The sequence below is a fragment of the Schistocerca cancellata genome, chromosome 7, assembly GCF_023864275.1.
Source record: "Schistocerca cancellata isolate TAMUIC-IGC-003103 chromosome 7, iqSchCanc2.1, whole genome shotgun sequence".
Classification (NCBI taxonomy): Eukaryota; Metazoa; Arthropoda; class Insecta; order Orthoptera; family Acrididae; genus Schistocerca; species Schistocerca cancellata.
The window spans coordinates 503,679,418-503,692,826 of NC_064632.1; the positions used below are offsets into that span (position 1 = coordinate 503,679,418).

Sequence of the window (13,409 nt, forward strand, 5' to 3'; positions counted from 1 at the left end):
TGATAACCGGACAAGGCGCTCAACAACTGGAATTCTTGCAAAGTACTCAGGTGGTGCAGTGTCATGGACAAGTCAGTTGCAGAAAGTAGTGGCCACATCCACAACCGAGGCGGAAATAATTGCAGCTAGTGAAGGAGCAAAAGAGTTAGTTTGGTTACGTCGTCTGCTATCAGAATTAGTGGAAATGTCGGGGCAGCCTCCAGTTCTTTACATTGACAATGCTAGTGCATTGAAGTTGGCAAAAAATCCAGAATATCATCGACGTTCTAAACATATAGAGGTCCGACATTTCTATGTTCGTGAAAGATATCTGAACGGTGAGATTTTCTTGGAACACATTGATGGACACAACCAGTTGGCAGACATTTTGACGAAACCTCTTGAACGAGTTCGATTTAATTTTCTATGTTCAGAAATTGGCATGCAAGAGACAAAGCAATAATTTCATGATTGTTTTCTTTTGGAGGAAGTGTTAAAAGAAAAGAAAAAATTCCTTGACGTCTTATGTGCTGCTCCATGACTCTGCTGTCAATATCTTTATTCTTGGCTTGTGTGTAACTCCTGTGTTTTTTTCCTTACAGAAAATGTGTTGTTTTTTCCGTATCCAGGGTGTAATTACAAAGCTAATAAAATGTTTTCTTGCCTTTAAATAATATTTTTCATCACATAACATAAAAGTTTTTCTGCTTATTGATTACTGTTAGCGTTCTTTTGAACGTGAACCAAGGAGAGTGAAAATAAACGTTTATCAACAAAAACTCATTTTCTTCTCAAACCCACGATGCCGTTACGAAAATAAAATGAGCGTAATTAAAGCGTCACAGAGTATATGAGTATTTCCATTAGATTTTGTTGAGTGACAGCAATCGCTGCTATCGGTCTGGTGCTGTAGTGCTATATTCGTGATATAGAAGGCAGCGGTATTATTGACTAAAAAACGAAATAATTTTATCTTTGGTACTATATTGATGTTTAGTCTGTTCTGCTGCAGCTGAGAAGTACGCAGTTCTAGTGGTGCAACAGTAGAAAATTTTTGTGCAATAGAAGCGCAACGGTAGTTGTGTAGTATGTCGTTGATCAGAGGGCTTTCAAAAACTTTGCGGCCGTCACTCCTGAAAGTGCGGTGCACAAGTACTCCAGCATTGTATTATCATGAAAAAGTAAGATATTAAGGCCTACTGCGCAATACGAGCTTTCTGAGAAATGAAAATCGGAACTAGACTATTGTGTATCATTGGTTTTGACAGGTATTGGATCACTACGAAAACCCAAGAAATGTGGGATCACTGGACAAGAATGACAGCAGAGTTGGGACCGGGTTGGTTGGTGCTCCGGCGTGCGGTGATGTCATGAAACTTCAGATAAAAGTGGACGATAACGGAAAAATTATAGACGCCAAATTTAAAACATTTGGCTGCGGCTCAGCAATTGCTTCTAGCTCGTTGGCAACGGAATGGGTCAAGGGGAAAACTGTAAGTAAAAATTGAATTTTATGCACCATATGTAGTGTTAATGTAAACTTTGACTTGTTCCACATCCTGAGGGGTCTGTGGAACTTGAGTGAATGAGAAGTTATTGTTATTGAAAAATACATCCCTGATAAAGCATGGGGGTGCATATAGTGTGCCATAGTAGAGGACAGCAACTTAGTTTTTTCATCCTAACAAATTTCAATACACGAATAACGTTCAGTGAAGCTTCTGTAGTTGTATATTTTATTGTAAACCACCATCTGTAGAGTCCTGTAGTATGACACATTTAATTTAAATACAACATACATTAACTACTAATGGTCAGTAATCCTACCCAGCCTAGGTCTGTGGATAAGTTAAATGTTGAGGACATTGTTCCTGCGGAGTCTGGTGACAGTGCTACTAGGAGAAAGACTAACTATATTTGTCACTGGTCACATTGGCTCATTTTCAGAAGAATATGCATCACGTGTTCCAAACCCTTCCAACTTCTTGTAGCATAGCCAAAGGTGTAGGTGATAGGTGACAAACTGGTTGTGCATTGGTGAAGCCAGTGAATGTGAAAACCAAATGAAGGTTGTGTTAACAAATTGACTGGTATTACAGCCTACTGTTCATGTCTGTTCCATACACACAAGGGGGTTCTGGTATGTAGCTTTTACCCAGAAAAGCGCTGGATTAATTATTCAACAAGGTTTTTTCCTTATACACACATTGTGCTGAATAAATTCTATCATAGCGCACGGCCTTCAGGGATATGGAGCATGTCAAACTTACACCTAAATTGGCAGAAGCACCCAATGCAGGCTACGTCTGTAAAAAGTGCTAGCAAATAATTAGAACTAATGCTAATCTACTCACATTTATGATTTCAATAATTGTGTGTGATTTTCATAATTATTAATGGGTGCAATTGGCAGTAGTTGTAATTGATTGTAAATATATTATACATAAGCCTAGAGTACCCTATGGACCATGGACCTTGCTATTGGTGGGGAGGGTTGTGTGCCTCAGCAATACAGATAGGCCAACCAAAACGCCCCCCCCCCCCCCCCCCCCCCTCCTGCGGGTTTGGGGGTTAGAATAGGCCCGCGGTATTCCTGCCTGTCGTAAGAGGCGACTAAAAGGAGTCTCAAAAGTTTTGGCTTTATGTGATTGTCCCATCTCAGGTTTGACCTCCATCTTTCTAAATTATTCCGAAGAGTGAGCCGATAGGGGAAGGGCGCCTTACATGGTGCACTGTATCTGTTGTGTGTTGAGACCTTTAGCCGGCTTTGTCGTCTTTGCAATGCTGTCCCGTCCGTTTTCCATCTCGTGGGCGAGGATATGTTACTGGGTGTGATTACCACTATGCGCTATGCAGTGTTGCCTTTTGCTGAGACAACGACCTTGGACATTTTTGCACCTAAGATCCAGCACAGTAGCCAGTCCGTTGTGATGGGACCGCCATGTACCCTGTTGGTTGTAGCCCCCTGACAACACAGGGATCTCTCTGCTGATGCCTGCACCGTTAACTCCCCACTTACGCCAAGGCATAGATGCCTATCCTCCTGGGGCATCGAGACTCCCGGCAATGGCCATCCTGCCAGATAGCCCTTGCTGAGGCTGGATGGCGCCCGTGGGGAGGGCCCTTGGTCGGAGTAGGTGGCATCAGGGCGGATGACCCGCAATGAAGCGTGGTACATCACCTCTCACTGGTGGCCAGCCACCAGCAGTCTCTAAGCGTTCGAGGGCTCGCATTAAAGCTAACGTGTATGACCCTAAATCGTTCCCCTCCCTGTCCACACCATGGGGGGGGGGGGGGGGGGGGAACGAAAGTCTGTGAATGACAGTGAAACATATTTGCCCAGGTATCTTGTCTATACTAGAGCTGATGGGGAATCCTTTGTATCCGTAAAGCCTCAGTTCTTTGTAGAGCATTTAGAGGACAAGTTCGGGGAGGTGGAGGGCTTGTCCAAAATGCGGTCTGGTTCAGTCTTGATAAAAACAGCATCCTCTGCCCAGTCACGGGCCTTGCTCGCTTGTAAGAAGCTGGGGGATGTTTCAGTTACTATCACGCCCCATAAAAGCTTAAATATGGTCCAGGGCATTATTTTCCACAGGGATCTCCTTTTAGTCAGATGACGAGCTGTGCACCAACTTAGAGTGGCGAGGTGTCCATTTTGTCCGGTGCGTCCACTGGGGTCCGAGGGATCATAAAGTTGCCACCGGTGCCTTCATCTTGGCCTTCGAGGGTGACATATTAGCTGAGAAGGTCAAGGTGATGGTCTACCGCTGTGATGTAAATCCCTATATCCCTCCCCCAATGCGGTGCTTCAAGTGTTGGGAGTTCGGCCATATGTCTTCCTGCTGTGCTTCCAGCCTCGTGTCTTGATTGTGGTCGTCCTTCCCATCCTGATACTCCATGTGCCCCGCCTCTCATCTCCCTTGCTCGCTAGGATGTCCGATTCTGCAGAAGGAAAGGAAAATAATGGAATACAAGACCCTGGACCGACTGACCTACACTGAGGCTAAGCAGAAATTTGAATGGCTTCATCCCGTGCGCATGACGTCTTCTTATGCCGCCACTGTCACTCCTGCTACAGTTCCATCAGCTACAACACTTGCAGTCAGCTCTCAGAGTCGAAGGACCACACCTGCCCCCTAGATGGTGGGGGGCTTTTTCCCTCCCTGTTGTTCCTGCATCACCTCCCTCGGGAGCAGCACCACCTCAACCACTGGGGACACCAGTCCCCACTTCCAGGCTGGAGAAGCATAAGCCTTCTTCGGCTTCTCTTGCTAGGAGGGGATCCCTTCCCAGGTTCCTCCCAGCAGCACAGCAGACACCCACCAGTGGCTGAAGAAGCCACAGATCGCTGGTCGCAGGGCTTCGCAATCATTTTCTGTCCCGGAGACTGACTCCAAGAAGCCCTCCCAGTGAGGGCAACCAAGGGAACAGTGCGAGAAAGCGAAATTGAGGACCCATAAGACCAAGGAACCTGCGGTGGCACCCCACTCCACCACTTCCCACAAGCTCTGCGTCTGAGGATGAGGTAGAGATTCTCGTGTCCGCTGAGGATCTAGATCTCGCCGGACCCTCGGACGCAATGGATGTCACTCGCACGGGTACTGAATCGGTGGTAGCAGGTGACACAGTGGTGTAATCTGGCTTCCCAGCCCCTTCACGCCTTTCTCAGCCATGGACAATGTCATCCTCCAGTGGAAATGCGGCAATTTCTTCCACCATCTTGCCTAGCTCCGACAACTTCTCAGCCTTCACCCTTTCTTCTGCATTGCTCTTCAAGAAACTTGGTTTCCAGCAATGCAAACCCCCGCCCTCCGTGGCTATTGGGGTTATTGTAAGAATTGAGCAGCTTATGAAAGGGTATCTGGTGGTGTCTGCATCTGTGTCTCTCTTCACAGCGAGCCTGTCCCTCTACAAACACCCTCAGAGGCTGTCGCTGTTCCGTGTGGATGCCACAGGCTGTTACTGTCTGCAGTCTGTATCTTCCACCGGATGGTGATATTCCACAGCATGTCCTGGCTGCGCTGATAGCCCAACTGCCGCCACCTTTCCTGTTACTGGGCGACTTCAACGCCCATAACCCTCTGTGGTGTGGGTCGGTGGCAACAGGTCGAAGTGCCACCGTTGAGAATGTATTGACACAACTCGACCTGTCCCTTTTAAACGATGGTGCCTTCACACATTTCAGTGTGGCGCATGGCACGTACTCCGCCATCGACCTTTCGATCTGCAGCCCTAGCCTCTTACTGTCTGCCCAATGGAGTGTGCATGACGAACTGTGTGGTAGTGGCCACTTTCCGATCTTTCTGTCACTGCCACAGTGTCACTCTTCTGGGCGCCCTTGCAGATGGGCTATGAATAAGGCTGACTGGGACTTGTTCTCCTCCATTGCCGCTATTGAGCCTCTTTCTAATGCAGCCATTGATGCGGTGGTTCACTCGGTCACCACCGGCATTGTTACTGCCACAGAATCTGCCATTCCGTGTTCTTCTGGGTCCCCTCAGTGGAGGACTGTGCCTTGGTGGTCGCCTGCCATTGCCGAGGTGATTAAAGATCGCAGGTGGGTGCTCCAGCATCACAAGTGGCATCCCTCCTTAGATAACCTCATTGACTTTAAAAGGCTCCGTGCGTGGGCCTGCCGCATCATTCGCCAACACAAGCAGGAGTGCTGGGAATGGTATGTCTCCACCATTGGCCTCCATATCTCTCCATTGCAGGTTTAGGCCAAGATTAGGCGCCTCTATGGCTATCAGACCTCTGTCAGCGTCCCTGCGCTTTCCCTGAATGGAGCAGTTTGTACTGACTCCGACATAATTGCAAACCGCTTAGCAGACCATTTTGCTCTCAGTAACGCTTCTGTGAATTACCCACTGGCCTTCCGCTCCATTAAAGAGTGGTTGGAACATCGGAGCCTTTCATTTCACACTTGCCATCCTGAATCCTACAATGTTCCATTCAGTGAGTGGGAATTCCACAGTGCCCTAGCTGCTTGCCCTGATACAGCTCCTGGGCCAGATCGCATCCACTGTCAGATGCAGAAACACCTCTCAGTGGACTGCCAGTGACACCTCCTCGACCTTTACAACTGGTCAAGGGTGAGTTTCCGTCGCAATGGCGGGAAGGCATTGTTATCCCCGTTTTGAAACCTGGCAAGAACCCGTTGGCGGTGGCCAGCTACCACCCGATTAGCCTCACCAACGTTCTTTGCAAGTTGCTCGAATGCATGGTGAGCCGGCGGTTGGGTTGGGTACTCGAGTCTCGGGGCATTCTAGCTCTGTCTCAGGGTGGGTTCCGTAAAGGCCGCTCTGCTGCCGACCATCTGGTGGGCCTGGAGTCAGCCATCCGTATGGCCTTTGCCTGCCATCAGCACCTCGTCGCTGTCTTTTGACATGCGGAAGGCGTATGATATGACATGGTGCCATCACATCCTCTCTACGCATCATGGTAGGGGTCAATGGGGTCCGCTGCCGATTTTCATATGAAACTTTGTCGCGCCGTACCTTCCGCGTGCAAGTTGCGGCCTCCCATAGTTCCCCCAAGCTCAGGAGAACAGGGTACCACAGGGATCTGTCTTAAAGTGTCTGCCTGTTTTTAATTGCAATTAACGGGCTCACTGCGGCGGTGGGAATGTCTGTCTCAGCTTCCTTGTATGCTGACGATTTCTGCCTCTACTATAGCTCCATTGGCATTGCAGCTGCTGAACGTCAGCTGCAGGGCGCTATCTGCAAGGTGCAATCTTGGGCTGTGGCGCATGGCTTCCAGTTTTCGGCTGCCAAGACCTGCGTTATGCATTTCTGCCGGCGACACACAGTTCACCCTGAGCCGTGGCTTTATCTTGCCAGCGAACTTCTTGCTGTGGTGGAGACACATCAGTTTTTGGGTGTGGTTTTTGATGCCCGGTTGACAGGCTCCCACATATTCGGCAGCTTAAACAGAGGCGTTGGCGGCATCTTGATGGTCTGCGATGCTTGAGCCACACCAGCTGGGGCGCCGACCGATCTACCCTCTTACGGCTCTACCAGGCGTTAATCCAGTCCCACCTGGATTATGGGAGCCTGGCTTATGGTTCAGCATCCCCTTCTGCGTTGCGGGTGCTGGACCCAATCCTTCACAATGGGATCCGACTTGCCACTGGAGCTTTCCGGACCAGCCCTGTGGACAGTATACTTGTGGAGGCAGGTGTCCCTCCACTGCGGTTATGGCTCTCTCTCTCTCTCTCTCTCTCTCTCTGTGTGTGTGTGTGTGTGTGTGTGTGTGTGTGTGTGTGTGTGTGTGTGTGTGTGTGTGTGTGTGTGTGTGTGTGTGTGTGTGTGTGTGAGGGGGGGGGGGGGGTTAAACCCGTAATTATGCTTACACACAACAGTACAGTGCCGTGTAGTGAATAAAGTCTTTGTTGAAAACCTAAAGACAGTGGTTTTTTAAGTAACTTTTGAGAGTTGATGGGTGTTGTATAACATTTAAGGTTACTTAATGAGTCACACAGAGGTCATAGAGCAAAATAACACGTCTTAATTTCCAAAAAGTGTAATATTTGCTAAACAGGCCTATTTAACTACCACTACAGAATGAAATGGTACTGTGACAGAGTTATCAGGCAATTGTTTTGATACATACAGAATTGAGGTCTACGTTTAGTTGAAGACTCTGCAAAACTTTTGATAGTTTATCGATTTTATAAAAGACATTTGTGAGCTGTTTGCTCTACCCTGTCAAACTCGGATGAATGCTCTCACTGTTAAAAGAACTTTTATCTGTAACCAAGATGGGGGAAGGACATAAGGGATAACTGCAGATTGTGGTACCAACTGTCAGCTTTAAACTGTGACATTGTCAAAGTGACAGCTACTTCATTCTTATACAGTGTGGTAACTGTGACTGCACACACTAAACAGATCTAATTGCAGAGTATGTGAAGTGTTAAGTTCACGAAGAAGGTGTGGGACTGACCAAAGTTCCAGCACTTCGGATCAGGGACCAGTGTTTGTGGCATTGTCGGTGGTAAGTATGGCATTCTATTTGGAGGGGCTCCTGGTTTGAGAATTATAAGCTGGCCATTAGGGAGACTGTAGGAATGACATACTGTTTTTGCTGTTGCTCGTGGTTTGTTTTATTATTTCAAAGTTGTGAATAATATTTCTTGTTTTTACTTTTTTATTTGGGTATTGTGTGTAGGTGGGTAATAGACATATACAACAAAAAAAAATGCAGAAATAACATGAAACTAATGGGACAGCCACCGGATTTGTGGGGTTTTGGGAGGGACACACTAAATGTACGTCAATAATGAGGACATACCAAAACAAATAGCTATGCAAAAATCAAACAAACAAAATACAATCAATGAAACCTCAAAGCAAAACCTAGAAAAAGCTGTATTGGAAATTTTACTTGACATATATAGCTGAAACGAAATCTAAGCTACCACAAAACTACACACTGCTCAACAAATCTGGTGTTGAGCACTTAGCTTGACCTGAATTGAAGTAGGTGGTACCCCAGCACCGAAACTCTCTCATATACGTAATATCAAAAACTTCAACTCATGAATGTAGTCAAAGACACTCCATGTTATCTACCAATCACAATTCAACATCATTATCTTCTACTAACAACACAACCCAAAAATTCAAAAAAAGATTGCATCAACACCAGTTTTGAAAGACAAGAAACACGCCATTATGCCCACAAATACACTTACCGCCCTTGATACTAGAGGAAGAGAAAGACGAAGAAAACCATACCAATGACCAAATTCAGCTCGCACACACACACTCACACTCACACTCACACACACACACACACACACACACACACACACACACACACACACACACACACACACACACACACACACACACCCTCACACCCTTCCCTTCCTAAAACCCCCACCCTCCCAAGTAAATAACAATTCTAAACACAACACTCAAATAAAATTAAAAAAAAATAACACCATTCACACCTTCAAAATAAAAACAAACTTAAGCAATAGCAAAAATAGTAAGTCAACAACAAAATCTAATGACTGGCCTAGATTTTTCACCCCCACTGCAGCATGCAATGACCTACTCGTGAAATCCATTGTCATATCCATAACTAACAAAATTATGTTTCCAACTACAAACAACACACAACACTAATAATTCCAAACCTGAAAACAGATCTGTTGCCCTTAACAGTCAACATCAAAATAATGTGGTACCAAGTCATTACAAACACTTTCAATATTATTCTTACAAACAGCACTAAGTCAGTCCAGTGACTCACAAACAACTTAGAAACACTAGAGAATGCCACCACTTACTCTAGTACACCCTCAGTAACCATGATCAATTTCAAATACACTGGCCACCGTGATGTTGCATAGCATAAAACAATTACGTCACCGGTTGAAGCAGACGGGTGATACTGCAAACTCTGGTTTTTGATTTTACATGAGGCGTAAGAGTGCTGCGACTTGTCTGTCACATAGTATAAACTGGTCACTGTTACACTTGCTGCACAGGCCAAAGATATTGAGAGGGAAATCTCCATGATGCCTTAAACATACTTCATTTTAACTGTGAACTATAAGTAACTGTTTTTTGTGGGAAAGCTTATCAGAAAAGTAATAAGCCTTGTACATTAGCTCAACTGAGTAAAATGTAATATAAATGAACTAGTACATTTCGGCAGAGGTAACAGGATTGCATTTTTGACCGTAGTAATGAAGAAAAAATTGTAATTAAATTTTTTTCAGAGTTAACTGCCTTTTCTCGGGTTAAGCATGGTATTGAAACAAAAACATCAGGAAAGTGAACCTTTATAAACACCAGTGCGAAATAATTTGAATTTTGTTCTGCTATGAATAATAGTTCAAGGGGCAGAAGTCAGTGACCATGTTAATGGAGAACGTTGCTTTGCCAGACTTGTAGAATAACCTGGAACTGAATGAAATGTAAAGTCCAGCCACCTGTGTTTCTATAATTTGTTTTGTAATTGTAGCTTGTATTGCAACTATGTAATGATTTCACATGAAAGGAAGTAGTGAAGGGTGTAATATAATGTATCAGTTGTGGCCAGTGTCGGCCATTTGGATAGCATTTGTTGGCTTCAACCCTCAACCAAACAGTCAACTTTGTCCCTTCCTAATACAGAGTGTCTCAGGAGGAATGGTCAGTATTCAGCGATATGACAGGAGCAATCATTGAAAGTGAAAAAGTATAGTAAACATGGCTCCAAATTGCATGTCTTAAGAACTCTTTGATACTGTAAAATGTATCTCTTCTACTGCAAATTTTTGCTTTCCATGTTTTGGAAACAGACGGTATAAATAAAAACAAAAAGAAACAGTAAATATAGGTTCTAAAATGTATAACTTAAGAGTAGAGATCAGAAATGCACTCCATATACCCACTTTAAACTTGCCAGTGAGTCCTGTGACATTTACCGAGCGGGGTGGTGCAGTGGTTAGACACTGGACTCGCATTCGGGAGGACGACGGTTCAATCCCGCGTCCGGCCATCCTGATTTAGGTTTTCCGTGATTTCCCTAAATCACTCCAGGCAAATGCCGGGATGGTTCCTCTGAAAGGGCACGGCCGACTTCCTTCCCAATCCTTCCCTAATCCGATGAGACCGATGACCACGCTGTCTGGTCTCCTTCCTCAAACCAACCAACCAACCAATCCTGTGACATTTCCAAACTCATCCTCTACCGGTGCCAGTAGACTCGGCTCATGAGTCTCTTCCACAGCTCATTTGTCACTGGAGTCTGTTGTCAGGTGCAAGTGGACTCAGCTCATTCAGAAAGGAGAGTGAGTACACCAATTCACAGGTATAAGTTCAAGTTGAAATGTCACAAAATGTTCAACTGTGTAAATGACAGAAGCAAGTTATGTACAAATATAATGAGTGGTCAGTTAGCAGTGAATTTCATCCTATTTACACATACATTTATATAAATAAAACTTATATGTAGCAATCTCTGCCTCCAGTAGGCAACACAAATGTCTGTTTCCGAGCTTCCATGAAACAGCAATGTGCACTATGGAGCTAATAATCAGTTAAATACTTCGTGTTATTTATACTGAGATTGCTGTTAGTATTGATAAGTCAAACAACAGCCTCATCTCTCATTTTTTTAAACAATCACGATCAACATATTGCAGCAATGTACACCACAGCGACACAGCAGAGCTAAGCAACAGTGTAGTGAAGGCGAGAGCCTAGTGTACTGTACAGTTGGCAACGAACATCTCCAGACTGCGGCCAAATGCTACCAATCAGTAGGCAAGTTATACCTGGAGGTGGCGAAAGTCATGGGATAGTGGTATGCACATCTAAAGATGGCTGTAGTATCGGGTAAGCAAGGTATTAAAGGGCAGTGTGTTGGAAGAGCTGACTTTTGTTTGCAGTTGATTCATGTGAAAATGTTTCTGGTATGATTATGGCAACATGGTGGGAATTAGCAGACTTTGAATATGGAATTGCAGTTGGAGCTGGCCGCATGCGTAATTCCATTTTGGAAATTGTTGCGATATTCAATATTCAGAGATTCAGTGTCCAGAGTGTCCTGAGAATACTACACTACATGCACTACCTGTCTCGTGTCACCGTGGACAATGCAGTGGCCAATGGCCTTCACTTAATGACCGAGAATAGTGGCATTTGCGTAGAGTTGTCAATGCTAACACGCAAGCAACACTGCTTGATATACCAGCAAAAATCAACGTGGGACATACGATGAACATATCCGATAGGACATTGAGGCGAAATTTGGCATTAGTGGGCTATGGTAGCAGAGAACCGTCAAGAGTGCCTTTACTAACAGTAAGTCATCACCAGTAGCACCTCTCCTGCACTCGTGGCCATATCAGTTGGACACTAGATGACTGGAAAACTGTTAACTGATAAGATGAGTCCCGATTTCAGTTCGTGAGAGCTGATGGTGGGGTTAGCGTGGCACAGACCCTACAAAGCTATGGACCCAAGTTGCCAACAAGGCACAGTGCAAGCTCGTGGTGGCTCTCTAATGGTGTGGGCTCTGTTTAAATGGAATGGACTGTGTCCTTTGGTCTAACTTAACCGATAATTGATTGCAAATGGTTATGTTTGGCCACCTTGAGACCATTTGCAGTCATTCATGGACTTCATGTTCCCAAACAACAATGGAGTTTTTATGTATGACAGTCCACCATGTTACTGGGCTACAGTTGTTGGCGATTGCTTTGAAGAACATTCTGGACAATTCAAGCATATAGTTTGTCTATCTGGATCACCAGACATGAATTCCAGTGAACATCACCAGACATGAATCCCAGTGAACATTTATGGGACATAATCGGGAGGTCAGTTCGTGCACAAAATCCTGCAGTGGACTTCCAGCTACTTATTGATTCTTTGCCACATCAAGTTGCTGCACTGCGCCAGACAAAAGGAGGTCCAACACAATATTGGGAGGTATCCCACTACTTTCGTCACCATGGTATACTCCTCGCTTAGTAATATGTTTGTGAAAAGTGAGTGCAGCTAAACACAGGAAAACATAACACTTCCATGGTGGGACGAGAGAGACGTTTTTTGTTACAATACATGAAGATAAGTGTATATGTTTGATATGTAATGCTACTTTAGCCATACCTAAAAAGGAATATATTGAATGCGATTTTAGAACAGTTGATTTGAGTCAGAAGCAGCTGTTGGTAGTGAGTTGAGGAGGACGAAACGTTCTAATTGTAAAAGTAATATACAATCACAGCTGATGTTTTTTGTAATATCTGTACAAATAAGTCTTTCATCAAACATAGCATCATTTTGTGTATCAGAAATACTGATGAAACATGGAAAACCATTAGGTGGTGGCACATTTGTTAAGGAGTGCTTTCTGGCAGCTAGTGGGTCCTTGTATTCCACATAAAAATCATAGATAATATCAAGATGGAGTATTTCACATAAAGTTAGAATTTTTGTAAGACTGATGTGGTCAGATATCACTGTAAAAGAAGACTTACTTACAGTTTTCATCTTTAAAAACACTGCGAGAGCAGAAGCTTTTTAAAAAAGCTTTCATTTCTGAATATGATTTGCCAGTTCAAAAATGTGTATGTATTACTACAGTGTCTTGTGTATATGCCTTTCTTTAAGTATCATTGTTTCATGCGTCAGCAAGTACTTAGGGGATGTGTTTTGAAAATTACATATTAATGTTGGCACAAAAATTGAGAATTCAGTTCGCTCACAATCACCACAGAGAAGAAAATTTAAAGTGCTATTAGAAGAATTAGATAGCCAGTATGAAGAGCTGCTATCACACACTGAAGTTAGATGGCTGAGTGGAGGGATAATTTAGAGAACTTCTGCCTGTGATAAGGCCTTTTGTGTTTGAAAGAGAGGAAGAGTACTCGCAACCGTATGATTTGAGCTGGTTGTTAGGTCTTGGCATTTGTAACTGATATG

General features: G+C 44.6%; 1 protein-coding gene across 3 annotated transcripts in view; it reads left to right on the plus strand.

The window, feature by feature from the left end:
* Positions 1 to 937: 937 nt before the first annotated feature.
* Positions 938 to 13,409, plus strand: part of LOC126092348 (iron-sulfur cluster assembly scaffold protein IscU) — a 169,722-nt gene continuing 157,250 nt past the window's right edge. For all 3 annotated transcript variants that reach the window (XR_007521323.1, XM_049907888.1, XM_049907887.1), the window contains exons 1-2: positions 938 to 1,160; positions 1,248 to 1,472. Coding sequence is in view for 2 of the 3 variants with exons in the window: in XM_049907888.1 (XP_049763845.1) it covers positions 1,068 to 1,160; positions 1,248 to 1,472 (318 nt within the window). In the remaining variant the exon portion in view is untranslated. The remainder of the gene's footprint in view (positions 1,161 to 1,247; positions 1,473 to 13,409) is intronic.